At 39.3% G+C, this 27,930-nt stretch overlaps 1 protein-coding gene across 1 annotated transcript in view; it reads left to right on the forward strand.

The window, feature by feature from the left end:
- Window positions 1-20,148, forward strand: part of PYM1 (PYM homolog 1, exon junction complex associated factor) — a 101,427-nt gene extending 81,279 nt beyond the window's left edge. The window contains exon 3 of the mRNA XM_044083771.1: window positions 15,786-20,148. Coding sequence (XP_043939706.1) covers window positions 15,786-16,263 — 478 coding nt within the window. The 3' untranslated portion in view covers window positions 16,264-20,148. The remainder of the gene's footprint in view (window positions 1-15,785) is intronic.
- Window positions 20,149-27,930: the final 7,782 nt, after the last annotated feature.

The raw sequence follows: 27,930 nt of genomic DNA on the forward strand, positions 1-27,930 counted from the left end.
TAAAAAAAGGGGGTTGTTTTTTTTGTTTGGGTTTTTTTGTGTGTGTGTTGTGTTTAAAGAAATTTTTTGTGTGTGTGTGTGTTTTTGTTTTTTTTAAATTTAATGGGTTTGTTTTTGTGTTGTTTTTGTGTGTGTTTGTTTGTGTGTGTTGGTTTGTGTGTGTGTGTGTTTGTGTGTTGTGTGGGGTTGGTTGTTGTGTGTGTGGTTTTGTTGTTGTATTGGGGTTTGTTGTAAAAGTGTGTTTGTTTGTGTTTTTTTGTGTGTGTGTGTGTGTGTGGTTGTGTGTGTGGGTGTAAGAATTGTGTGTGTGTGTGTGTGTGTGTGTAAAATTTTTGTGTGTGTTTTGTGTGAAAAAGGTTTTTTTGGGTTTTGTGGTGGTTTTAAAAATGTTTTTTGTTTGTAAAATTTTTTTTTGTTGTGTGTGTGTGTGGTTTTGGGGTGTGGGGGTGTTTTGTGTGTGTAATAGGTTGTGTGTTGTGTGGTTGGGTGGTTTTTGTTTGTAAAAGGGATTTAGGGTTGTTTATTTTAATTGTGTGTGTGTGTGTGTGTGTTGTGTTTGTGTTTGTGTGTGTGTTGTAAGAAGGTTGGGGTTTTTTGTGTGTTAAAATTGGTTTTTGTGTGTTTTGTGTTTTTTGTGTGTGTGTGTGTGTAAAAAAAATGGTCTTTTTGTGTGTGTGTTTGTGGTTTTGGGTTTTAAAATATTTGTTTTGTGTGTGATTTTTGTGTGTTTTAAATGGGTCTTTTTGTGTGTGTGGTTTTTTGTGTTTGTTTTTTGTTGTGGTTTTTTAAATTTTTTTGTTTTGTTGTGTGTGGGTTTATTAGGGTTGTGTGTGTGTGTGGTTTTGGTTATTTTGGGTTTGGGGGTGTTAATTTGTGGTGGTTGTGGGGTGTTTTTGTGTGTGTGTGTTTTAAAATTGGTTGTTTTGAAGTTTTGGGAGTTGTTTTTTAAAAGGGGGGGTTTTGTGTGTGTGTGGGTGTGTTGTGTGTAAAAAATTTTTTGTGTGTGTGTGTGTGTGTGTGTGTGTGTGTTGTTTTATATTTGTTTTGGGTATTTTGTTTGTGTGTGTGTGTGGTTGTTTGTGTGTGTGTGTGAAAATAGTGGTTTTTTGAAATGTAGGGGGTTTTTTTTGTAAAATTGGGAGTGTTTGTTGTGTGTGTGTTAAGAAGGGGGATGTTGTGTGTGTGTGTGGTGTGTGTGTGTGTTAAGAAATGGGTGGTTGTGTGTGTGTTAAAAAAAAAATTGTTTTTTGTGGTATTAGTAAATTTGTGTGTGTAAAGAAAAATGTTGTGTTTTTTTGGGGGTGTGTGGGGTGTGTGTGGGGTTTAAATTGTTTTTTTTGTGTGTGTATGTTTTTGTTTGTTTTAATTTTATTTTGTGTTGTGTTTGTTTTTGAGGTTTTGGTTTGTGTGTGTTGTTGTAAAAATTTATGGTTGTTGTTGTGTTTTTGTGTGTTATAAGTTGGGGTTGTTTTGTGTGTGTTGGGTTTAAAATGTTGTGTTTAAAATAGGTGTGTGTGTGTAAAAGTATTGTTGTGTTGTGTGTGGGGTTTGTGTGTGTGTGTGTGTGTGTGTTTGGTGTGTGTGTGTGTGTTTTGTGTTTTTAAGGGAAATGAAATTTGTTTTTTGTTGTGTGTAAAATTGGGTTGGTGGTTTTGTGTGTGTAAGGAAATGTTAAATGTGTGTGTGTAAAAGTTATTGTGTGTGTTGTTGTGTGTTGGGTAGGTGTTTTGTGTGTGTTTGTTGTTGTGTGTGTTTAAAAGATTTTTGTTGGGGGTTTGTTTAAGTATTTTTTTGTGTGTGTGTGTTAAAAAGGTTTTTTTAAATTTTTGTGTGTGGGGGGGTGTGTGTGTGTGTGTGTGTGTGTTGTTTTAAAATAGGTTTGTTTTGTGTGTTTGTATGTTTTGGTTTTTGTGTAAATTTTTTGGGTTTTGTTTTGTGTTGATTGTGTGTGTTTAATTTAAAATTTTTTTTTTTTTTTGTGTGTGTGTTGTTTGGGGGGTGTTGTGTTAAAAGGAGATTTGTGTGTGTTTGTTTATGTTGGTTTTGTTTGTTGGTTTTTGTGGGGTGGTTGTGTTAAAGGTTGTGTTGTGTTGGGGGGTTTTGTGTTTAGGGGGTTGTGTGTGTAAAAATGGTTTTTGTGTGGGTGGTGTGTGTTTTGGGTTTGGTTTTGTTGTTGTGTGTGAAATGGGGTTTGTGTTGTGTAAATAGGTTTTGTGTGTTGTGTTTTTATTGTGTTTTTGTGGTAAGAATGAAGTGTTTTGTTTGAAATTGAATAAAATTTTTTTGGTTTTTTGTGTGTGTTGGTTGGGGAAAATTTAGGGTTTTGGGGTTTTGTTTTTAAAAAGTAAATTGTTATTTTTAAAAAATTTGTTTTTGGTGGTAAAAATTTTCTTTGTTTTGGGTTTTGGTTTGGGAAAAAATTTTTATGTTGTTTTTGTGTTGTTGGGTTTTGTAAAATTTTGTGGTTAAAAAGGGGTTTGTGTGTGTTGAAAAGATTTTTTTGTTTAAAAAAAAATTTAAGGGGGGTTTTTGGTTTTTGTTTGTTTTTTGGGGGTATTTTTAGTAAAATTGTTTTTTTTTAAGGGGGTTTTTTTTTGTGTAAATTTTATTTTAGGTTTTTGTTTTAAATGGGGTTTTGTGTGTGTTTAAAGGGGAAATTTTTTTTTATTGTGTGGGGGAAATTTTTTGTGTTGTGTTGTTAAAATAAAATTTTGTTGGTTTTTTTTTTGGGGGTTGTTTTTTTTGGGTGGGTTTTTGGTTAAAAGGGTGTTGTTTTTGTGGTTGGGGTGTTTTTGGTGGTTTAATATGTGTTTTTGTGGGTTTATTAAATTTAAGTTTTGGGGGTTTTTTTTTTGGGGAAAAGGGCTGGTTTTGTGATAAAAGGTAGGTTTTTGGGGTTTTTTGGTTATTGTTAAGGTTTTGTGTTGTTTGTGTGTATTTTTAAATTGTAAATTCGTTTGGTGGTAGTTGGGAAAATTTTATTGGAAATTTTTTATTATTGGGTTTTTTTTTTGTTTTGTGTTATTTTGTTAAATTAAATTTTTTTTTGTGGTGTGTTTTTTGGTTTTAAATTTTTTGTATTTTTGGGGTTTTTTGTGTTGTGTGAAAGGGGTATTTTGGGGTTTTTTTGGGGGGGTTTTGTGTGTGTTTTTTTGGTTTGGTTTTCGTGTTTTGTTTGGGAAAAAAGAGGGCTTTTTTTTGTGATATTGTTTGTGAAAAATTTATTTTTTGTTTGGGTAAGAAAATTTTTTTTGTTTAAAAAGGAGGATGGTTTTTGGGTTGGGTTTTGAAATGATAGGGGTTTTGTTTTTTGGGGGGTTTTTTGGGAAAAGGGGTGTTTTTAAAAATTTTGGTTTTTTTTCCCTTTAATAATTTTGTTTATAAAATTTTTTTTTTTTTAAAAAAAATTTTTTTAACTAAAGTCAGTTTTTTTTTAACCGTTAAAATTTTTTAATAATGGGCCTTGTTGTCATACTTGGGGTTTGGGGGAAAAGGGAAAAATTTAAAAAAACTTTTGTTTTTTTAAATTATTTTGAAAAAAATTTTTTTAAAAATTTTTGCAAGTTAATTTTTAAATTTTTTGAGAAGCCAAAATTTTTTTTTTATTTTTTTTTTTTTTTTTTTTTTTTTTTTTTTTTTTTTTTTTTTTTTTTTTTTTTATATTTTCTTTCTTGTTTTTTTTTTTTTTTTTATATTTTTTTACTTTTTTTTTTTTTTTTTCTTTTTTTTTTTTTTTCAAATTGTTAAAATTTTTGTTTTCTTTTTTCCACAAAGGGTTTGGGAAAAATTTTTGGGGTCCCAAAAGGGAAAACCCCTTTTTTTTTTTCTTTTTAAAAGGTAAAACTTTTTCAAACCCAAAAAAAAAACCAAAAACCAAAAACCCCCCTTTTTTTTTTAAAATTTTTTGCTTTTTTTTAAAAAAAAAACCCCAAAAAGGGGGGAAAGTTTTCAACCAAAAAAAAAAAACCTTTTTTTTTTTTTTTTTTTTTTTTTTTTATTCTTTCCTGTAGATTTGTATTTTAAGGGGGTGGGGTGCTGCAGTCCTGAAGAGGATGTCCTCCTTTGGATGAGATGCCTAGTAACTATGAACCTGTTTTTCAGCTTGCCACCCATTCTCTATTGCAATTTACCAGCTTACTTTTGTAATGTAACATAGGCAGTTTATTCTTCGGGGGGCAGGAAGCACTGAATTTGTAGATGAAACACTGAAATGTACAGTTGTTTTCTAGTAACCACCTCTTCATTAGTTTCATATAGCTTTAATGTAGAGTTATTCAGATGACTTGTACTTCTGCAGAGATTGTGTATATTGACTGATATTGGTGGATGGTAAAGACAGAAGTTTGAGTGGCCTTTTATGGTTGAAATGTTCTGAATTGGGCAGTTTGTCATTATTGGTTTGTATATTTTGTTTCAGTGCTTATTGGAAAAATGTTCAAAACTATAAATTTAAAACACATTTTAACAAGTGGTGCTGTATTTTTCGAGAGATATAATTCAATTATATATTGTACTTAATAAAATCAGGAAGATGAATCAAATAACTTTTGCATGGCCCTAAAAATGTGTGCAAGGGGCCTATGGTTTTAAAGCAGCCCAAAGGTAAACTTAACATGCCACCCACTGTACAGATGCATTTCTTTTTGGATTTCAGTGCTGTTTCAGTGAATTCTGTTTCAAAGGTACAGAATTTTTAATGCCAAGTCTGTTTTCATTGTAAGACTATTGCTTTGTTTAGCAAATGTCTATCAGTGTTTGTGCTATAAAATTTGAAATAAAAGCTGTAAATTAAATCCAAATATCCGTAGTCATTGAAGAAGTGAAGCATAAAACAGTATGCACACTGGGAGCATTGGACAGTGTGGCAACTGGAGAAATAGCCAAGTAATGGGACACTTGAATGGCTGTGTGTGTGTGTGGGGGGGGCTGCATGGGGAGGGATCTAAGTTTGCATCCCCTGCAAAAAATCCTGCGGGCTCCCCTGTCTGTTTTATGCCTTGGATGCAAACTAATTCTGCTTGTCATAATTTTTCTGGTACCCCTATTGAGAAAAAAAAAAGCATTGTTTTTATTTCTAAACTCTGTCAGTTTTCTACTTTTGAGAGCCAAAGCCTTACCATTTGTTTTGAATAACTGACCTAGTTGGGAATGCAGTAAATATGCTGTGTGGGGGTTGCCATGGTTAGAATAGGGGAAAATACACTTTACAAAACTATTTTGTGTTGAGTTTATAAAGTGAATTTTTTTGAATGTATGTTTATAGTATTTTTTCTGCAAGATAATGTTTTATCTTTTTGAAGAATCGCTGCATCTTTCATTGATGTCTTTCCACACGTGATGTCAGAGCTTCTTAAGGTAATCTTTTCACAACCACCAAACCTATTGTCCCGCTTTCACCCAGTAGTCAACCAACCTGCCTGTGCCCTCCCCTTTTGCAAATTTCTGGATCCGCCACTGAAATGTGAATAAAAACTTGAAGACACAGGTAGCATAACAGATCTATATATATTAAGAGAAATAATCGTCAATACTTCTCAGTCAGTTTATTGAAGATTTATAATATAAAGTAGTCTGTCAGATCTGTTCGTGGACTAATTTTTAAAAAGCTTTTGCATGAGGATCTAGTTCTGGAGTTCTGGATGAAGTTAGTAATTGATGACCTGTAAGTTTGGCATATGTTCTGGGCAAATGCTTTGAACTCTGTGTTATTGACCTTCAAAAGGAAAGTACAGATAAGTTTGCCGTATTAGATCTGCATCAGCATGGGTTCATAAAAGGCAGATCCACACTAACCAACCTAATAAAATTTTATGATCAAATATTGCTGATCTTGGATTAGTTTGACCCCAGTGTCGATTATCTTCCTCACTTGGCAATAGTCAAAGCCGTAAGCAAAGTAAACATTAATTTATACATTGTAAAATGGATTACTTTCTGGTTAAGTGACATATTACAGTGTGTGAAAGTCAATACAGCTAGTTTTTAGGATACATACCTTCCGGTTAAGTTAGGAGTACCACAAAGGTCAGTTTAGGTCCCCACATTGTTTAATATTATGTTTGTAGCAATCTGGCAAAATAAAACCTGCAGAGTATCTAAATATGCTGATGATGGCATTCTTATTGTATAAAAAAAATTTATTTGCAATTTCAATCCTCAAGCTGAAGAAATAAATAACTGAGCAAAGGCAATTGGTTTAACATTTAGTGTGTAGATAACTACTGTGTTATGTATTTTTGTTAACGCTTTGGAATTTTTTTATTTCTTTACATCAGCTTTAAATTAATTTTTTAAAGGACCTCTGCATCTTAGTATCTGCCAGCTTCTTCTGTAGTAGACATATTAACACACTGAGAAGCCAGTTTACAGTACTGTTGAGCCCGATGTTAAGATCTCACCAAAAGGAATGGTGGATGTCTGGTAATGTTATACAGGGCATTAGGATATAACAATAGCTTCTGTGGCTACAATATTATACGGTTGCACTGACTAGAATCTGTATGGAGGAAGTTCACCAAGAAATTAAAACAAAATGGTGTGTCATATAAGGAACAGTGTACATACACTTTAAGGTTTCATTATTGTATGATAGAACCATGTAAGCAATGTTAGATATTAAAGTTATCAGAGAAGTTGTGCTGTAAGAAACAAAGAACTGAATTCATAAAATCAAAGCTTTAGGACTTGACTTAGACAATTGTATGTTGCATTAAGATTACCTGAATAATGGAGCAAACTTCTGCTACTAATTAAGCTGTACGAGTTCTAAAATATATTCATAAATCTTTGACTGAGCTGGGACTTTGGTATGTGATACTGAAATTGAGGAATCTGTGTTCCAGTGCGGTTATTGAGCTGAACACTGTAACCAAAGATGTTCTTCATCTCACATTGCTGCAGTCATAACTTGTGGGTAGTCCGCTGTCCTCGGTCGGCCCGAATACCAAAGTATTAGGCTGACGTCGGTCATGGGCACTCAGATCTGACGTCAGAGTGTCAAGATATTAAAGCGCATGACCGACGTCATATCCTCAGTCTTTTTTGCCGCATGGTCCGAAGCAGAAGCAGCGTTTGCAAGTGCCGTTCGGCGTTCTGAAATTTTCGTATTCTGAGTTTCAGACCAAAACCAAGTTGGGCTAAGTACCCCGTTGGGGAATATTTTTGTTTTTTCTTGCCTCAGTTAATTCCGGATGTCAGAAAAAGTGAATAATTGTATTTCTTGTGGGAAACAGATACCGCATAGGGATTACCACTCTCTTTGTATTCCTTGTTTGGGGCCCGAGCACGACGTAGTCGGGTGTCGCTTTTGTGCTAGATTTAATAAGCACACCATTAAACGTAGGTTAGATTGCGCTAGGCTTGTCTTCGGTAAGCGGTGTAATTACAATATGCCGTCGGATCCTCCGACGCCCGCTACCGCGAAGAAGCGCAAAGACAAATCATTAAAGTCCAAGCAGGATGACTCGTCCGTCCCGGACGCCGGTTCTTTAGAAACTACGGTGGATTCTGTTGATCCAGCCGAGGTTTCAACTGAGTCTCAGGGGGAGACGTTAATTTTACAAGATGTGGCCTCTCAGGAGTCAGGTCAGGCTGAGGGGGCCTCTCAGGTTGCTGTTCTCCCTTCCTTGCCTAAGGTGGTTAGGCCTTCTCCTTCTGTCTCTAAGGTACCTTCCAAAGGCAGGCCTGGTTTGCCTTCCACAGGTTTCAGTCCTAGTTCTGCAGGTTCAGTGCCTAAAAAACACATGCTTAAAATGGCAGAAGATTTAATTTCCTTAATCAGGGGTTCTATGCCCCCTCCTGATAAAGAGGCCTAGGGTGGAGCCAGAGGTGGAAAGTTTGGAGCAGGCTTCAGATTACTCAGAGTCTTCAGCTGAAGACATTCAGGATTTTCCTCCTTATTCTGCTTCTCCTCCAGAGGATTTTTCCTTTTCAGAAACCCTGCATTCTATGAGGGAGCATTTTAAATGGGAAGGTCAGGATTTCTCAGATTCCCGTAAGAGGCTTAGGGAATTTCTGTTTTTACCACAACATCGGCCCTTGGCTATACCTCCTGTTTTGGATGTTGTTCAAGACGTATTCTCTGAGGCTTCCCTTAATCCAGACTCTTTGCCCCCTGCGCCAGTTAAACCAGATAGGTATTACAGAGTGCCTGAGGCTCATAAATATCTGTATAAGAGCCCTAGGGCTGACCCAGAAACTATTAGCCAGGGACCTAAGGGTGTCAGGGCTTCTGTTGTAAAGAATCCAGTTCCTATGGATAAAGATTCTAGAGCCTTGGATAGGTGGGGTAAGAAAGTGTATACCTCTTCCACTTTAGCAATGAGGGCTTTGAATTGCCAGTTTCATATGTTGAAGTACCAGAATTTTCTCCTTACTCAGTTAAAATCTAAAGTGGATGCTTTGGCAGAGGGCATAGAGTGTAAGGAAATACAGGATTTGGTTCATGCCTCTGATCAGGTGGGTAAGCATTCTTTGCAGTGTGGTTTTGATGCTTTACAGGCTTCTTCCAGGGTGGCTGCCACTGGTTCAGTTATTCGCAGGCACGCCTGGCTTAAGGATCAGAATTTGTCAGAGCATGTTAAAGCTAGAATTTTAGATGCTCCTTTGCAGTCTGAAGTTTTGTTTGGTTCTCCTGTGGAGTCTGTCTTGAAGAAAATGGAAGACAAGGCTAAGTCTATGCAGACTGTTAAAGATTTTTTGCAGGTGCAGCCCCCTAAGTTTAGCAGGAATTGGCCTACTAAGGGTTGGACTTACCCTACTTCTGATTTGCAGTCTAGGAGTAGATCTAGACGTGGTAGGGGCAGAGCTCAGAGTTCTTTCAGGCCTAGAACGTGGAGTTCACCAGCACAATCTACAGGTGAGGGCAGGGGCCAGTCCTTTCGTAAACAGGCCCAATGACCTGCATCTTCAGCTGCCAGATCCTTCCTGTCTGGCAGCTCCTTTGGGAGGAAAGTTGGGACTCTTCAAGCAAAATTGGCTTTTAGTCACCCAGGACAAATGGGTGTTGGACATTATAGACCGGGGCTACAAGTTTTATTTCCACACATTGCCTCCTTTCAAAGGCATGCCAGACGTTCCCCCTCAGCAAAGGGTAGAGGCTCACAAACAGATTTCCTTACTTCTTCAAATGGGGGCTATACAGCAGGTCCCTCTGTCCGAAGTGGGCCTAGGATTTTACTCTCGCCTATTTCTTGTACCAAAGAAAGGAAACACTTGGAGGCCGATTTTGGATTTATCTATCCTCAACACATACCTGGACATTCCAAAATTCAAAATGTTGACGTTGGAACAACTTCTGCCTCTGTTGGGCAAAGATCACTGGATGGTAACTCTGGATCTCAAAGAGGCTTATCTTCATGTTCCTATCAGGCCCAGTTGCAGGAGATTCCTGCATTTTCAGGCTGGAACTTTGCATTATCAGTTCTCTGCATTGCCCTTTGGCTTATCTACTGCGCCCAGGGTGTTCACAAAAGTTCTGGCTCCAGTGATAGCCTTCTTCAGGTTAAGAGGAATACAAATTTATCCTTATTTGGACGATTGCCTGATTCTTGCTCAAGGCAAGCACGAGCTTCTTCATCATCTACAGTATGTTATGACAGTGTTAAGGTGCCTAGGGTATTCTGTGAACGAAACAAAGTCCAGTCTAGTACCCTCTCAGGAAATGTGCTTTCTGGGTGTGAGACTGAATACAGCTTCCCAGATGGCCTTTTTGACCCCGGACAAGCAAAAGAATCTTACACTTTACTTCCATCAATTGTCTCTACGGTCCAGGCTGACTGCAAGGACAGTCCTTCAAGCCTTGGGGTTCATGGCATCTTGTATTCTGGTGCTTCCCAATGCCAAACTGCATATGAGGAAGCTACAATGGTATCTCAAAAATGTATGGACACAACACTGCCACGATATGGACACTGTCATTCAGATAATACCTTGCATTCAAAAGGAATTTTTGTGGTGGGCTCAGGAATGTCACCTAAACAAGGGACCCTCTGTGACCCGACCAGAGGCGAGTCAGATCTTAACGACAGATGCCTCGGACAAGGCTTGGGGAGCACACCTCAATGGAAAATGGGTTCAAGACACGTGGCCTGCCAGACTTCAACATTTACATATCAACTTGAAGGAGATGTTAGCAGTCCAGTTTGCATTGATGGCTTTCAAGGATTTACTTCACCCAGGGCAAGTGTTGATTCAAACAGACAACACAACTGTCATGTGGTACATCAACAAGCAAGGGGGAACCCATTCGTACCCTCTTTGCAGGCAAGCTATGATTTTGTGGGAAACTGCTCTCAGTTTGCACCTCACTCTTCAGGCAAGGTTTCTGCCAGGAGCACAGAACTCCTTAGCAGATGTTTTGAGCAGACAGATAGTGGATCCCCACGAGTGGAAGTTGGATCCTCATGTATTTCGACAGTTGACAGTGATATGGGGGACTCCAGACATAGATCTGTTCGCTTCTCCACTAAATTTCCAGGTGCCAAAGTTTTGCACAAAGATGTTTCATCCCACAGCTTGGAAAGTGGATGCTCTATCATTCAGTTGGAACAACCTTCACGTCTATGCCTTTCCGCCTCTGCCTCTCCTTCCCAAGGTACTCTTGAAGGTCAGACAAGACAAGCCTTCCATGATTCTTATAGCTCCAGATTGGCCTCGACAGCACTGGTACCCTCTGCTGAGGAGTTTAGTACGGGAGCCTCCTTGCCCTTTGCCTTCGATTCCACACCTTTTGACTCAGGAGGGCAATCATTTCCTCAATGTCAGGATTCAGTCCCTGCATCTAACAGCCTGGCATATTCTGTTCTAGAACCTGGAGGGTCGCAGCTTCCTCAACAAGTTTTGAATGTTATTTTGGAGGCCAGAAGGCCTAGTACAAGGAAAGTTTATGCTGATAAATGGAGGAGATTTTTTATTTGGAGCAAAGCAAAGAGCTTTGATGTTTCCAGGCCTGATTTGAGTGTTTCTCTTAAATATCTTACAGAATTATTAGACAAGGGTTTGTCTTTCTCCTCTGTAAAAGTTCATGCTGCAGCCATTTCTGCTCACTATGACTGTGACCCACCATTATTCTCTCATCCTTTGTTTAAACAATTCCTTAGAGGGGCAAAGAACATAAGACCCCCGCGTAGAGCTCCTACTCCTGCCTGGGATCTCAATTTTGTGTTGGAAAAACTTACTTTACCTCCTTTTGAACCTGCAGCTACTGCTGAGTTAAAGTTTTTGTCTTGGAAGACTGCTTTTTTGTTGGCCATTACGTCTGCTAGAAGGGTATCTGAATTACAGGCTCTAATGGCAGTTGAACCCTTCCTAATTTTCCATAAGGATAGGGTATCTCTGCGTACTAATCCTACTTTTATGCCTAAAGTTGTTTCAAATGTGGCCTTGAACCAATCTATTAATTTGCCTACTTTTTATGCAGATCCCCAAAATAAAGGGGAGAAAATTTTGCACACTTTGGATATTCACAGGCAGTTGCGTTATTATTTGAGCAAGACTAAAGGGTTCAGACAGTCTCAGCAGTTGTTTGTTTCTTTTGCTTTGGGTTCTCAGGGGAAACCTGTTTCAAAACAAACTATTTCTAAGTGGATTGGCCATTGTATTGCTTTTTGTTATTCTCATCATGGTAAGGAGATTCCGGTTGGAATCAGACCTCATTCCACTAGGGCTACTGCCACTTCTACTGCTTTTTTAAGGGGGGTAGCTACTAAAGATATTTTGGAAGCAGCTACTTGGAGTTCAGTGCACACTTTTTCTAAACATTACCATCTTCCTCTTTATTCCAAATCTAGGGCTGGATTTGCCACTGCAGTCTTACAGGGCATTTTGGCAGCTCCCAATGCTTTATGATTTTGCCAGCCTCCCTTTACCTCTGCTTTGGGATTCTACCCACAAGTTATGACTGCAGCAATGTGAGATGAAGAACATAGTACAGTTTTGTACCTACCATAAATGTAGATGTTCGAAGATCCACATTGCTGCAGTCCAATTTACCCTCCCTCCTTCCCCTCTGTAGTTTGGAGTGGTTGTATGGTTTGGGTTGTAGCTGTTATTTGTACATGGCTTTTGGAGGTTATTCTATTTTTGGCTGTGGCCTTTCTTTTTAGGGCCTTCTGACATCTGGGGCAAGAAAAGACTGAGGATATGACGTCGGTCATGCGCTTTAATACCTTGACGCTCTGACGTCAGATCTGAGCGCCCATAACCGACGTCAGCCTAATACTTTGGTATTCGGGCCGACCGAGGACAGTGGACTACCCACAAGTTATGACTGCAGCAATGTGGATCTTCGAACATCTACATTTATGGTAGGTACAAAACTGTACTTTATGAAACTTCAGTTGTTAATACAAATTATCTTCTCTATACCTTGACATTTTTCTTTGCCACATGATTTTGCATCCCAGGTCATTCACTCCCACATGGATCACCAAACATGTTGTAGTCATTTTTGTTTTGGGAAAGGGTCCTGAGGGTCCATGAAATGTCTCTGATCTGGCAGCTGACAGTGTCTGTAATGTATCCTTTTCCAGCCTAGTGACTGGAGAGGCTGTATGCCTGACAGTTTAGCCACGAATATATTTTTTTATCAGAAGCTGGAATAGCGTTGTTTGACAGTGAGCAGCTTTGGTTTTGGTAACGTCATGTGGATGTGCATGAAGCAGATGAATTAAGAGACTTCATGCAGGCCTGATATTACAAGTTCTTGGCAAGGATTTGATTTTTTTTTTAATGGCATCATCACATTTTGGTGTGTTCTGTTTGAGAATGTTGTAGTGGTTGAGGCGAGGGTATGGCTGCAGTGCTCATTGCATATTGTTTGTGAAAGGGATGCTTCAGTGTTAGCTAGGTGTTTACACCTCTCACAGACCATTTTTTCTATTTAATAGAAATTCTTGGTATGTGAATGTTAGGCAGTTATTAAGAGTGCCGCGAAAGTGTTAGAAGGCTGGTGATAAAAGGGGAACAAGTTTGATGCCCCTACATGTTGTCCAGTGCTTTAAGTATTACTGTGCTAAGGGCACAAGGAATCTAAGAAACGCTAAGTGACGGCCGTGGGGAGTACTGTCTGACCAGTGTCAGTGGTGCCAACTTGAGTGAGACACACCACAGCTGTGACGCCAGTTATGCTAGAAACGAATCACAGCCGCTAACCAAAGGTAAGTGCAAGTTAATGCTGTCCTGAGCATAGCTGAGCAGTTTCCGGTCAAGGGAGCAATTAATTGTTTTGTTAAACTAATTTAAATGAAAACATGCTCATTACCCACTATTCGGCTTCAACTGCGATGACGCTGCTCGAACACAACTCATAGCTCAGCAGTGCTATAAATAGCAATTAAATAAAACAAAAAGAAATGAGAGCTCTGAAGACCCAGTGGTGCCCAGACACTTAGAAATGGCAACAGTTAGTCTTCTCTTACAAGAATAATGGCTTCATTTTCCAAGATACTCCCAAACACCCGGCTAAACAAAGATTCGTAGTTTAAGAAAAAAAAAATAAGCAGCGATAGTTTAAATACTACTGAACCGTTTCAGCAATTGGAATAGCAAAACAGCTTCTAGTTCTCCAGTGTCGAGAAACTCAGAAAATTAGTCAAATTAGATGGAAAATGTCTCCAAACCAGTGCATGGAGGTGCAGCTTTAGAGTAATCCAACCAAAAGGGCAAAAGCTCGGCTTTCAGCCAAGCTGTAAGTAACAATTAAGTAAAATAAAAAAGGTGAGTGAACCAACCATCAAACAACTGGACATTGGGATGTATCATCTGGTGCACACTGCCTTAGAAAGACATTGTTGGGGTAGCAAATGCTTTTGGCAGGATGCAGAAAACAGGGGAGGGGGTGAAAGGTGTAGGCATCCCTGGCAAAGCAGGGGGAATTTGAGGTCTTAAACATCAAGCTTTTGCAGTACAGCTGACTCCCAGTGACAAAGTGTGGGTGTAGTGTTATAATTTTGGCTATATGCCTGAGGTAAGCTAGCAGTTTGTCTAGGAGGCTTAGGCAAGGAATTCTTTATACTACCTTAGCTTTTATAGGAGTGATGCTGTGAAACTGATGCCATTTACTCACCATGGGTGGGATGGAGAGACTAACCTCCAGTCTTGATAAATAAGTGCAGCTTGTACAGGTGGAACTAATATGCGTTACATGAAGTGGGTTGTCAGTAAACATGAAGCAGTTGCTAAAGTGCCACAGAAAATCAAGTGTTATTAGACTGGCTTCGAATAAGGCTAAAGCATGCTGGGACCCCATGGTGACAAGTAATATTTATTTAGGTCCTTTAATAGCACAAACAGCAGCTAATAGAGCATGCAGAGTATGTGTAGAATCGGTGCAAAACAGTGATGGTTGAGGACATGCAATGTATAATCAGTTACTTGCAGTAGTTCGGGGCATCAGTTCTGAGTGAGATTTTTTCTGAGGATAATTGGTTGCGCCGATAGTACCTTGAGCATTTAACATTTCTGGATCTGTGAGGTCCAATTCAAGTAGTTTGAGGAGTCCCTTCCCAAAATGATACTTTTGAGGTTACTAATGAGCCAGTGAAAAAGGAAAGGGAAGGAATTTTGTGGTCAAATTAACGTAAGAAGCAGAACTTGATGTGACTATTTTGTTCTCAGCTGTTTCAGGTCTGGATTAGTGATAGATAATTGCCTTCATGTGCATACTTCTATACCCTGTACACCACTGCAATTCATAGGTTCATAGGTAGGTACTAGGCTATCGGCCCAAGGGCCTAAGTAAGCCTATCCAACAAGGTTCCCTGGCTTACGCCACCCAAGAAAGTTAATTTCCTGTGCCCCTGTCGAGCAGAACCACAGAAGTGATCCCCAGGGTGTGCTTCCTATTTCCCATCCACTCATCAAGATTTTTCTTTAAGAGTGCTAATGAGGAACTTTGCTTGACATAGATGGGTAGCTTGTTCCAGAGTATAGGAAGTCTCTGGGACAGGAATCTATCCCTCCAGCATGTCCTGTTTATTGTGGTGACAAGGTTTAGGTCCCTAGAGCATGTAGCTCTGAGGGATTGGGATTTCTTTAGGTGTAGCATGTCCAGCAGCTCTGGGTTTAACATGGCTTTTATGTGACGGATAGCTAATGGGATTACTGGCTGCATGTCTTAAAGGAGAACAGTGTCCCAGAGATGCCTGTTTTTGTCCCACGGGTCTTGTGTTTATTTTAAATCGCAGTTGCTTTCACCATACAGTGTGACAGCATCAGGCCACTAGTGTACAGTTGTGCATATATCATATACCTTGCACAGCACTACCCTTTTAGGTTATGGGTAAGTAATTCACACCAGGATGCTTATTGTTTCAGGTGTTTTTTCTGTGCAGTCAGGTCTATATTAGAACATCAAATGTTCTAAATAGTGAACGCTGACATGAGCGAAAATGCAGGCCCTTGAAGTTTTTTTTTTTTTTTTTTTTTTTTTTTAAATCGCAGTACAGTGAAGATCGGAATATTTGCCCTTTCCTCACTGTAGTGCGATCTTGGAGTTGGAATATATATATATAGTGGTGGGTGTGGAGGGTGCAGCCCCCCACAATAATGTTTTCGAGGTCCTGCATTTTCCCTCATGTCGGCGTTCGCTATTTAGAACATTTGATGTTCTAATTTAGACCCGTGCAGTGTGCTGTTGTCTGTGTATTTGTACTTTACAGCATTACTATGGTTAACTCTTGTGTCTGCTTTGGTGAAAGCCTGTGTTGGAATTTACATGTAATTGTGCATCTGTGTATATTTTCTTTGCTTTTGGAAAGATTCTCACAAGATTCTGTTTTGAGCAGGTATGAGAATAAGTACGTGAAGTTCTTCAAGAGCAAACCTGACCTTCCTCCAGGACTGAATCCCGAAGACATTAAACAGGTCAAAACTCCACAGAAATCTGAGAATGAAACTTCTGGATTGTCAAAAACTGCCAAGAGAAATCTGAAGAGGAAAGAAAAAAGGAAGCAGGAAAAGAGTGAGCGAGAGCCTGAAGAACTGAGCAACTCTCTGGAGAAGGTCACAATAAGTGCTAATGGGAGTCTAGGGTCACAAGCTACAAAACAGTGTTCGAAGACCACAGACTCCACAGAGCAGGATGCCAACTCTGAGAAAGCCAAGAAGATAAAAAATCTCAAAAAGAAGTTGCGACAAGTGGAAGAGCTACAGCAGAAAGTGGACTCTGGTGAGATCAAGCAGCCAACCAAGGAGCAGTTGGAGAAACTGGCTCGTCGGCAAGCTCTAGAGGAAGAGCTGGAGGACTTAGAACTAGACTTGTAACAGGAGGACAGCTAATGGGGCTGTCTCTCTGGATTCCTTTTCTGTGTTTCCTGATGGACAGAAAACCAGCACAGTATGTTGTAGAAGAGACCTTGTACTGCGGGCAGTTGGTGTCTTTTTCTGACCATCAATCCTTTTGGACCTGCTATGTTTAGATAACTGACTTACAACCCCTGTCTGGGGAGCTGTTAATATAAACATAACATTATGTTGTAGATATTGTGTTTCCTAGTTGTTTATTGATCCTAAAGTGCATGCACCCAGGACAGTGAAATGACTGTTGTCCTCAAAATCACCCGTATAACATTATTTTTTTTTTTTGGGGGGGGGGGGTTATGTGAGGAGCAAAACACATTCTCCTGGACAGAGTAGTGTTTTTATGTTTCATTGAGTCTGTCCAATTCATGCGTAATGGCATACAAGTGTTAATGTGTACCGAAAAGTGTACAAAATGTGTTTTAACAGATGGGGCAAATTATTTACCTTTTGCTACCTCCCTTCAGCTTGCAGTTATCCCGGGGGATATCCTTTCTTACTCCGCAGAATACTCTCATCTGCTCAGTGAACCTTGTCACCAGATAGATATTTATTTTGTAATTTTGTTGCATATATTCAGATGTTAACAAAAATTAGATACTATCAATTGTGGTCCGTTTTGTAATCTGTCATGTAGGGCAGAACTTACCTTATGCCTCTATCATACTGCTTTTAATTGTTTTTAATTACAGATTCCCTTTTTCTGTCCTGATGACCTTATTTCCTCTTTGAGTTTGTCTACATCTTGCAATCTGTGTATAGCTTCTGCATCATTCTCTGCACATACAGGCTTGTTCATTATTTCTAAGCAGTACTGTAATTATTAATTGACCTATAAAATAAATCTTACCAAATTTTTAAACACAAGAAAAAGTGATGCACTTGAACTATAGACCCGTGGATGCATCTTTACTTTTATTAGTTGGATAGCAACAGCGAAGATCCAGTACTGATTCACTTTTCATTCACTTGCCATTTCAGAATTTAACAAGCAGGATGAGCTACAAACAGGTCTAACACTAATGCATTTTAATTTTAAGGGGAAGTAGTCCTCTCAGAGCACCCATTTCTAAAGAGTAGTGCTGCTGCCATTGTGTATGTCATGTTATACTTCTGGAATGGTATAGCATTGCATGGCTCAATTAACTTTTCCTTGGCTACAGTCTGTTGTATTATGTTACTGCACAGCCCAGAAAATTAGCTGATTGTCCTGCAGTCTTTTGCATAATATTACTGCACATCCCTGAAAATTGGCTGATTGCCCTTTGCATTTTGACATTAGTGGCTAGAGCCTTTTGAAAATTTTCCCTCTGTTTCCTCCTCCTCCTCCAGATGTTACAAGCATTAACGTGTGACCATTTGCAGTGGAGAACAGAAATGAATACAAGATTAGGCTTATGTAAACTCTCACAGACATACTCAGACTGCTGGCTGTGCTGTTCTACAAGGAAATTTAGTGTTATTTAATAGAAGTTGTTTGCTTGCAAAGCAGAAAAATGAAACTGTGGAAATTTATGCTAATTTTAGCTAGGACAAAAAGTAAACCAAAGTGGTTCCATACTCAGAAGTGCGCATTTAGCTGTGCCCAATTTAAGTGTTAACTGCTTGATACATTATTCAGTGTTATGTGATGCACTGTAAAGCTGCAAGACACTAAACTATGGGACCCTGAGTCAGTACTAGGTAATTGCCCATTTACTTATCTGATGCTGTACACTGACAAGGCAAGATAGAGGCATCACTACAGTAACTAGAAGTGTTTAGGTCATTGTGGTCCTAAAGATCCTTATCAAAAGGTGAAGCCCATCTGGTTATAGTGAGACGTACAGGTATTTGCCCCTTCGTCTGCAAGGTTATGCTTGCTGGGGGGTCCTTAGAGATGTAAAGCTCGCGTTTGTTACACGGGTAAAAGAAGAACTGTAAATGAAAAGTAGCTTAACTGTCTGAAAGTTGCCATATTGAGATGGCAGGGCTGAAGTAGTTTGGGAAGGTGATGGGATACATACTGTTTCGTGTTTGGCCATGCCATTATTTGAGATGTTTTATACAGATGCTGGTCAAGAAAGTTTGCCTGTCGTGTGAGAAGGAACAGTGATTCACTCCCTGGGGTACGTTCAGTGCCCTATCTTGAGTAGTACAAGGGAGCATTTTGGTGTACCCCCAAAGTCACCAATAAGCCAATTTTAGGCAACAGGAAATTGCTTGCAAGTTTAGAAGACATGTCCAGGATTGTTATTTTGGCATTTCAGAAAGATTGATGTCACATTTCCAACAAAGTTTAGGCATCTAATTGGGATTTGAAGCTTGATCTGGGTGACAGTGCACTCGGTCAAAATTTTGCACAGCCTTTGATTTAATGGGAGGTGTGATATAAGGAATACCAGAGTTTTACTCCAATAAACCAGTAAATTGTTCAATTCTTGTTATGTTTAACCCTTTTTAACTAGGGAAGTGCTACCCAGTATGTAATATAATAATAGTAAGACAGCATTGCCACAGCAGGTCTGACTGTTGTAGTTGCTCATTTTTGGGGATTCTGTGACGTTTTCTGTCAGTCATGTTACGGAAACATCTATAACCATTGTGAAAGCTGTGGCCAGAAGTTTTGTACATTGACACTTGATTACATGTGTTATATACAGCTGTAGCACTAAGACTTGTACTGCCACTTGCAATGTATGGACATAGATTACTTTTGTGCAAGGGCACAAAAGATTCATGTGTACAGTTCATAAATATATGAAGTCTTGTATTCCATGTCTGTATGTACATATGTACATATAATTTGTATATAAATATTTGCATGAACATACATAGTGGGATTTGTACTGTCATTGTGATTTGAGCTGAAGTCTCTGGAAGAGTGTGTTTGGAAAATTTGACTTGCTGGGGTCCTGCTACTGAGAGGAATAACTGAATTTTTAAATGTTAAGTCTTTGTCAGCCCCTGGTTGAAGGTTTATCACAAAACACATTCTGCAAGCTTGTATTTATTTCGTAGTACTTCATAAACTGTGAACCCGCAGATAATCTTCTGTACCAGAGTATATGAGCTTCACCTGTTTAAAAATGAAAAAAGTACTGTTGAATCATGTTTTGAATGCAGTGTCCTTTCCCTACAAAATTCTATTGAGAGTGCATGGGGCAAAAAAAAATAGGATTGCGTGGGTTAAGTGAACCTCGCCTCTGGGGTGAGCAGCAACAGCAGTTGTGTTCTGTGAAGAGTTAATTATGTATTTATTTATTTATTTTAATATGATGAAGGGATAGTTGGAATCGGCAAGACATGGAATACAATCTGTTACTCTGGCTGTTACTCAGTGCATCTCTTAATTTGTTTCCAGAACTGTTAATCAGTAAGTGAACTCTTTCTCAAGTAGTTAAACTTTAAGCACAGAAATGTTACCAGTAATTTTTCAGTACTGCATCCATTGAGACTGCTGCATGTACATATATGGAGCTGATGCAGCATAATCGTACAGTCATCCTGTTGTGGTGCATCTCACTATCATAACAAAGTATAGTGTTCCTAAAATGGCAGTCTAGCAGCATAGCATGACACAACGGTTATACATTGATGACATCTTGGGCATGCTGTTAAAGAATAAGGCTGCTGAGAAACGAGTGCTGTTCAAGGTGCATTTTTGTGCGTGTATGTGTATACATATATGCACATCACATTTTTCATAAAGGTAGTTAGAATTAATCAGTTTGCATTTTATATCTGTAGTCTGAGGGCATTAGGTTATTTGATAATTAATCTGTAGGTCCTAATTGATGGCTGTTATTTTTGTACATTAAATTAAATAGTCTTCTGGGCCCAGAAAATAAAATTATTTGAATAAAAATATAACAGTAAATTAAATGTTTTCTTTTTTGCACTTTATCAAGCACAAAAATTAGAAATGTTGTTGACTTGTCAGTTTTTAATTTTGTCAGGTTATCGAAAATGCTGTGCACATTATTTTCAAATAAAAATATTCACTCTTGGACAGGTAAACATAAACTCTTGATACAGAATTGCCATTTCAGTTAAGTGTTAAGAGGTTTTTGGTGTGTGTGTGTCTGTGTGTGTGTGTGTGTGTCTGTGTGTGTGTCTGTGTGTGTGTCTGTGTGTGTGTCTGCGTGTGTGTCTGTGTGTGTTGTGAGTGGAGCTAACAAAAATGAGGATTAACACATTCCGCGAGAAAGCATTTTTCACTTTGTGCTGTTGCAGTTTAAGATGCGTAGTGGCTGAAATATAAAGGTGACTCATTCTTACTGTGTGTTATTTGTATCCAGCATTTTGAGAAAGTGACAAACAGTACACCCACTTAATGAAGTTATCTGCAAAGTAAAGTCAAACAAGAAGCATGTATGAGTAACTACTGTCCTGTTATAAAAAAGCTGGAAAACATTTATTTATTTATGCTCTTAATGGTATCTACAAGATACAGAAGGATTTCAGACTTTTGGTATTTTTGAGAAAAACCTAAACACGTACACACAAATCCACCCATCCACACCAGAAAGTCTCTAGGTCATAAATACAATGAAGTTTAGTATTCAGTGCAAGTTTGATGTTTTCGTACAAAGGAAAATAACTTTGGTAAAGAGAAAGTGAATGATGCAAACACTGAAATAAAACAATGATGATTGTATGAAAGCAGGAGTTTGTGAATGGTTAAGACGATTTTCATGTCAAGCAGTGTTGTATGAAATAAAACATAAGAACTAGAAATTATAAATCGTATTTAAATTAAAAAGTAAATTGACAGTAATCTTGATTAAAATTACTTTTTTTTTTTTTACCTTTGGGAACTTTTCATGATCATTAAGTAAACGGTTCACACCCATATGGATGTTATGGACAGATAACCTGGTATAGGAGACATTTTATACCAGTGGTTGATTTTATTAAGATTAGAAAAGCAGGATTGCATGTTTTAAAGTGGTAAAGTATTCCTGAGGTTATTTCTGTGGGGCAGAGTGGCACATGACTACGTATGTTGTATTTCACACTTCACAGTTAGATAAAATGCTAGTGTTACTTCAGCTTATAACCTCTGTTCCTACTTGTGTTTAACTTATAAAACAGGTAATACTTCATATGCGTCATAGTATGTATGTGAAGTTAGGGTAGCTGCATAGTGCATCAGTTACTGTGTTACTTAATATGATACAGAAAATGTAAACTAATGAGCGTGTGCTTTCCAGATTCTGATATCAGACCTGGCCATGTTGGATGCTCTGCTTCTTTTCCCCTCCCCCAGTTACATGCTTTTTTTGAGAAGTACACATCTGGCACTGTGAAGTCACTCTAGGATAAGAGAATAAGCGGTGAGTCACACCAGACTAGTACTTGGTTACTTGTGAAGTAATTCAGTATGACATTCATGCAGCACAGTCCCAAAGGAATGCTTTTGTGCAGTTTAGATACTTGAGACTCAGTGTGATCCCTGCAGTTCATTGTTCAAGACAAAAGAGTGCAGTGTTTGCATTTTGCAGTGAAGGTCATCACCGTCTACATGCTACATTCTGATCAATGCAGTGCAAGTTACAGAGTGATAGTCGAGTGTCTTTCAGTCAAAGTTGGAGTTATAAGCATCATTTGGTTGACTACAGCACATTGAAATTGCTATATGTCCGATTATGCCTATTTGCAAGGTAGTGATGTTCTTCTGCTGCAGTCTTTCTTTCTTGGGTAGTCTCAGTCTAGCTCAGCCCGAATACCAAAGTATATCAGCCCTAATAGGGGTGGAGCAGCGTCTGGCGCGACGCCAGTACTCCAAGCCAGTACCCGCTGACCGACGATCGCATCCAGTCTCTTTTTTTGGCATCGTTGCGAAAGCAGTTTGCGAAAGTGCAGGTTGGCGTTGAAATTCTTTTCTTTCTGAAGTCGGCAGTTTCAAGTCCGAGAAATGGCTAATTTACCCTTGGGGAACATTTTTTTTTTTTTTTGCCTCAGTATTTAACGGATATGTCAGAAAAAAGTGAATAACTGTATTTGTGGGAAACAGATACCTCATAGGGATTACCATACCTTGTGTATACCTTGTTTAGGGCCTGATAGAAGATTTGATTACTATGATTAGAGGTGCACTTTAAATGGGAAGGCCAAGATTACTCTGATTCCAGGCCTCCTGCTCCTGTTAAACCTGTTTTAAGAGTCCTAGGCTGAACAGTGGGTAAGCATTCTTTTGATGCTGTACAGGCCTCAGCATGTTAAGACAACAGTCTGATGTGTTGTGCAGTTTTAAAAAAAAAGGACAACAAAGCTAAGTGCAAACTGTTAAAGATTTTTTTTGCAGGTGCAGCCCCGAAGTTTAGTAGAAATTGGCATTTAATTACTCAAGACAGATGGGTTGGATATATCATTCACCACGTTACAGGTTTTATTTCCATACATTGCCCATATTGCCCCAGGCAAAGGCTCTTCCTCCTCCCTCAGGAAAAAGGCTCACAACAAAATCATTTCTCCAAATAGGGGCCATTCCACCCATTCCCATGTATCAGAAAGGGGCCTGGGATTTATTTTTTATCTGTTCCTTTTACCAAAGTACCAAAAGGGAACACGGAGACCAATTTTTTGATTATCTATCTCAACACTTATCTGGACATTCCCAAGTTCAAGATGTTGACGTTACAACAGCTTTACCTCCTATAAGACTAAGTTTCTGGGTGTGAGGTGTTGATTCTAACAGACAACACAACTGTCATGTGGTACATCAACAAACAAGGGGAACACATTCTTATCCTCTATGCAGGCAAGCATTTTATTTATGACTGCGGTCAGCTTGCAACTAACTCTTCAGGCAAGGTTTCTGCCGGCGCCAGAGAACTCCTTAGCAGATGTGTTAAGCAGACAAATCATGGATCCCCGTGGAAACTGGATCTTCATGTATTTCAGAAATTGACAGTGTCATGGGAACTCCAGACATAGCTTCTCCACTAAACCACCAGCTGCCAAAGTTTTGCAAGGGGTTTCATCACACAGCTTGGAAAGTGGATGCTCTTTCTTTCAGTTGGAAAAATCTTCATGTGTATGCCTTTCCACCTCTGCCTCTTCTTCCAAAGGTGCTCTTAAAGGTCAGACAAGACAAGCCAAGGATGATTTTAATAGCTCCAGATTGGCCTCGGCAACACTGGTACCCACTACTAAGGAGTCTGGTAAGGAAGCCTCCATGGCCTTTACCTTTGATTCCACATCTGTTATCTCAGAAGGACGGTCATCTGCTCAATGTCAAGCTTCACTCTCTTCATCTAACAGCCTGGCATATTCTGTGTTGAAACACAGCAGGTCTCAACTTCCTCAACAAGTTTTAAAGGTGATTATGGAAGCTAGAAGAGACCTAGTAAGGAAAAGTTGTCGCAGAAAAATGGAAGAGATTTTTATTTTGGAGTACAGCAAAGAATTTGGAGATTTCTGAGCCTAATTTGAGTGTGGCTCTTCAATATCTTACTGAGTTATTGGACAAAGGTTTGTCCTTCTCTTCCATTAAGATTCATGCTGCAGCAATTTCAGCTCACTATGATTGTGACCCACCATTGTTTATCCTTTGTTCAAGCAGTTTCTTAGAGGACTCCTGCTTGGGATCTCAATTTTGTGTTGGAAAAACTTACTCTACAACCTTTGTCATGGAAGACTGCTTTCTGTTGGCTATTACTTCTGCAAGAAGGGTGTCTGAGTTGCAGGCCCTTATGGCAGTAGAGCCCTTTTGATTTTCCATAAGGATAGGGTATCAACTAATCCTTCCTTTATGCCTAAGGTGGTTTCTAGTGTGGCTTTAAACCAAACTATTCATTTGCCTACTTTTTATGCAGACCCCAAAATAAAGGGAAAAGATTTTGCACACTTTAGATGTACACAGGCAATTCGTTATTATTTAAGCAGGACTAAGGATTTTAGGCAGTCTCAGCAGTTGTTTGTTTCTTTTGCTTTGAGTTGGGCAAGCCTGTGTCAAAACAAACTATTTCTAGGTGGATTGGGTTTTGCATTGCATTTTGTTATTCCCATCATGGCAAGGAGATTCCAGCTGGGATTAGGCCTCATTCCACTAGGGCTACTGCCACTTCAACAGCATTTCTACGGGGGGTGGCAACTAAGGATATTTTGGAGGCAGCTACTTGGAGTTCAGTGCATACTTTCTCTAAGCATTATCACCTTCCTCTCTACTCTAAGTCTAGGGCTGGTTTTGCCACAGATATTTTGCAAGGCATGTTGTCAGCTCCTGCTTCTTTATGATTTGCCAGCCTCCCTTACCTCTGCTTTGGGATTCTACCCAATAGTTAGGACTGCAGCAATGTGGAATGAAGAACATAGTACAGTTTTGTACCTACCATAAATGTAGATGTTCGAGGATCCACATTGCTGCACTCCTTCCCCTCTGTGTTTAGGGGTGGTTGTGTAGGTGAGGTTATATGCTGATAATTTTGTATATATTGTACATATTTTTGGTGCAGGTATATTGGGCCTTGTCTTTTTAGGGTCTTCTGACATCTGGGGCAAGAAAAGAATATACTTTGGTATTCGGGCCGACTGGACAGCGGACTACCCAATAGTTAGGACTGCAGCAATGTGGATCCTCGAACATCTACATTTATGGTAGGTACAAAACTGTACTTTTTGTAACCTACTGTAAAGAGGCTATAAAGGACTTTGTAGTTGTATAGTTTTTGGCTGGCTGTTGAATTAGGAGGGGTTCTGGGGACTGAGCCCTGTATATTAGGAATTTCAACTTGTTGATGTTCATTTAATTGTAGTAAAAAGTGGTTTGTCCTGTAAGTTATCACTTGTAGTTTACGATTATCACTCATAATTAAAAGTATAATCATGATGATGTGGGCTGTTCAGGAAACCTGTAGATCCCAGCGTTTATGTTAGGGTTACTGACCTAAGTGTCAGATTTCATAGGTTTTGAAGCTGTAGGATGCACATTTTTTTAATGTATTTTTGTATTTTATTTGGTGGAGTTGACACTAATATTAGCACCTAATAATAAAGAGCTAGGTAGCGATGAAGCTGAGAAACTAAAGTAGTCAAAATTCATTTAGACAGCTGTGTAAGACTGAACTGCATCTTTTGAATGATTAGGAGAAAGGAAAGCGGCAACAGGAAAGGAGACAAAGCTGGCTAGATAACCTATTGATGAGGTGCATAGAGTCTACACAGCAGCAGGAGCAGGTTGCAGATTCGGTGACGTATTGTAGAAAAAATAGACACTTCAGCTCAAGGAAGCCAGGCAAAGCAACTATCAATCACTGATGAAAGTTTTGTGGAGCGTGAGTTTTCACTTGGCACCAGAGTAAAAAGTAAATTGATTTCATGTTTTAAGCAATGTAGGCAGTTAAATGTGAGGTTCAAGCTGATTTTACCCAGTCATAATGCATATGTTTTCCCTCATGGTGCAACAATTCATTCATGGAAACAGAAACTATTGAGTGTGTGAGATCAGCTGAAACAAGCCCAGCGAGAAGCTAGAGTTAGTGGATATCAAGAAGGGGTCAGCAAGGTGGCTGGACTAGAAAAAAAAAAGTGGAGGAGAGAAGGCCATTAAATCACTTCCTGATGTACAAAAGAAAAATGATGGCCAGATAGGAGGCTAAGCACCTTCCAAGAAAAGTTGATAAAAGTTTAAGAAACTTGCAAAGCAAAAGCTAGAAATATGTATAAGAAAAAAACATGACAATACGAGAAAGAGATTTTAAGGAATACATTTGGCTTTTAAATGTTGACATGGGCAAATGCATGGATTATTCTTGATTTGTTTGTACACCCTATAGTGCAGAGTTGTCAAAACTCATTTAACCCGAGTATACTGTACGTGGGCCAGGTAATTGTCTGATCGAGACCCCTTGTTATGGAAATAATGTAGTAATGATGATGATGATAATGAAGGTAAATTTAGCCAAAAAAATCAAGCCGTTTACCTTTAATTCCTGGTACTACTGTTCCCAAAAGCTTGGTACCTCTTGGCCTGCACAAATGCATCAATGTTTGGCACTAAGCATTGAGCAGTGGCTACATTCAGTGTTGAGTTGAGATATTCCATCAGTATGTTGAGACCTGAGTTGAGGCTTTTTCAAGTTCATCACAGAAAAGAGGTGCTCACAGACATAAGTACTGCCGAACATTGACATGATCTTTGAGGCAAGACATTTAATTTGGGGATATGTTGGCCCAACATACTGATAAGGGATCTAAACCTCACCACAATAATACATAGGATGTGCTGGAGGGATAGATTCCTGTCCCAGAGACTCCCCATGCTTTGGAACAGGATTCCAATCTACATTAGGCAGAGCCCCTCACTAACTTTTTTCAAGAGAAACCTTGACGAGTGGATGGGAAACAGAAAATTTACCCCAGGGATCACTGCAGTGGCTCTGCTGGACAGAGGCACAGGGAACTAATCTAAGGGGGCAGCAAAAGCCAACACATTCTGGCTAGGCTTATATATGTCCTCGGGCAGATAGCCTAGTACTTACCTATGAACCTATAAAATGTGCCAATATCAACATTTGAAAACGTATCCTTCAACACAGAATTACACTAGAGCTTGCTTAGTTCTAACTGAAACCGTTCTGGTACCTCATCAGCACTGACAGAGAAAGGGTTATGGAATATAGAAAAGTCATTCTCAAGGTTTTTAAAGTCTGCAAATCTTTCTCTGAACTCTCACTAACTTGGAAATCTTGGTGCAGTACTTTTCGGTGTTGCTATCACCATGAAACTCTGGTGTGTCTTGCAGGGGCTTCAAAGTTGGAAAGTGTGCAGTATTACTTGCTAGTTGGCATTCAGAAAGTTTAAGCTTCAACTCAAAAGCATGATTAGTCATAAATCTGTCCCCAATTTATTGCGACTGCAGCCTTGTATTGCGGTAATGTAAGTGTTCTGTTATACCTACCGTGAAAGCTAGATCTTGACTCTCTCACTTCCTGCACATCCCGTCCTTTCTCATGATAGGCTTATATATGTCCTCAGGCAGATAGCCTAGTACTTGCCTATGAACCTATAAAATGTGCCAATATCCTTGGGTACGTATCCTCAGGATACGTACCCAAGGAGTGGCGCATGGCAACTGTGGTCCCACTTCACAAAGGCGGTGCCTCCACCGACCCTGGAAATTACCGTCCCATCAGCTTGACAAGCCTGATCTGCAAAGCCATGGAGAGGATCATAATGGAACTCATAAATAAAGACATAGGGAACTTGCAGACTTTGGATCCAACCCAGTTTGGCTTTGTCAAAGGCAGATCATGCCTTTTAAACTTGGTTGACTTTTTCGAAACTGTCACCAAGGCCATTGATGAGGGAAAGGCAGTCCATACAGCCTACCTCGACCTGGCAAAGGCTTTCGACACAATACCCCACTCAGGTATCATTGATAAACTCATCAGCTTAAATGTAAACCCATACATCACAAGATGGGTTGCAAACTGGCTAAGTGACAGAACCCACAGGGTCAGAGTTGCTGGCGCCATGTCAAACTCAAAGCCTGTCACAAGTGGTGTCCCACAGGGCTCAATCCTTGGCCCACTCTTGTTCGGCATCTACTTTTCTGAAGTACAAGCAAACACAGGAGGGTTATGGCTGACAAAGTTTGCAGATGACTGCAAACTGGGCCATAGTCGAAAACACATCTGACACAGA

This window comes from Protopterus annectens, chromosome 9.part0 (assembly GCF_019279795.1).
Source record: "Protopterus annectens isolate FY-2018-M chromosome 9.part0, PAN1.0, whole genome shotgun sequence".
NCBI lineage: Eukaryota > Metazoa > Chordata > Ceratodontiformes > Protopteridae > Protopterus > Protopterus annectens.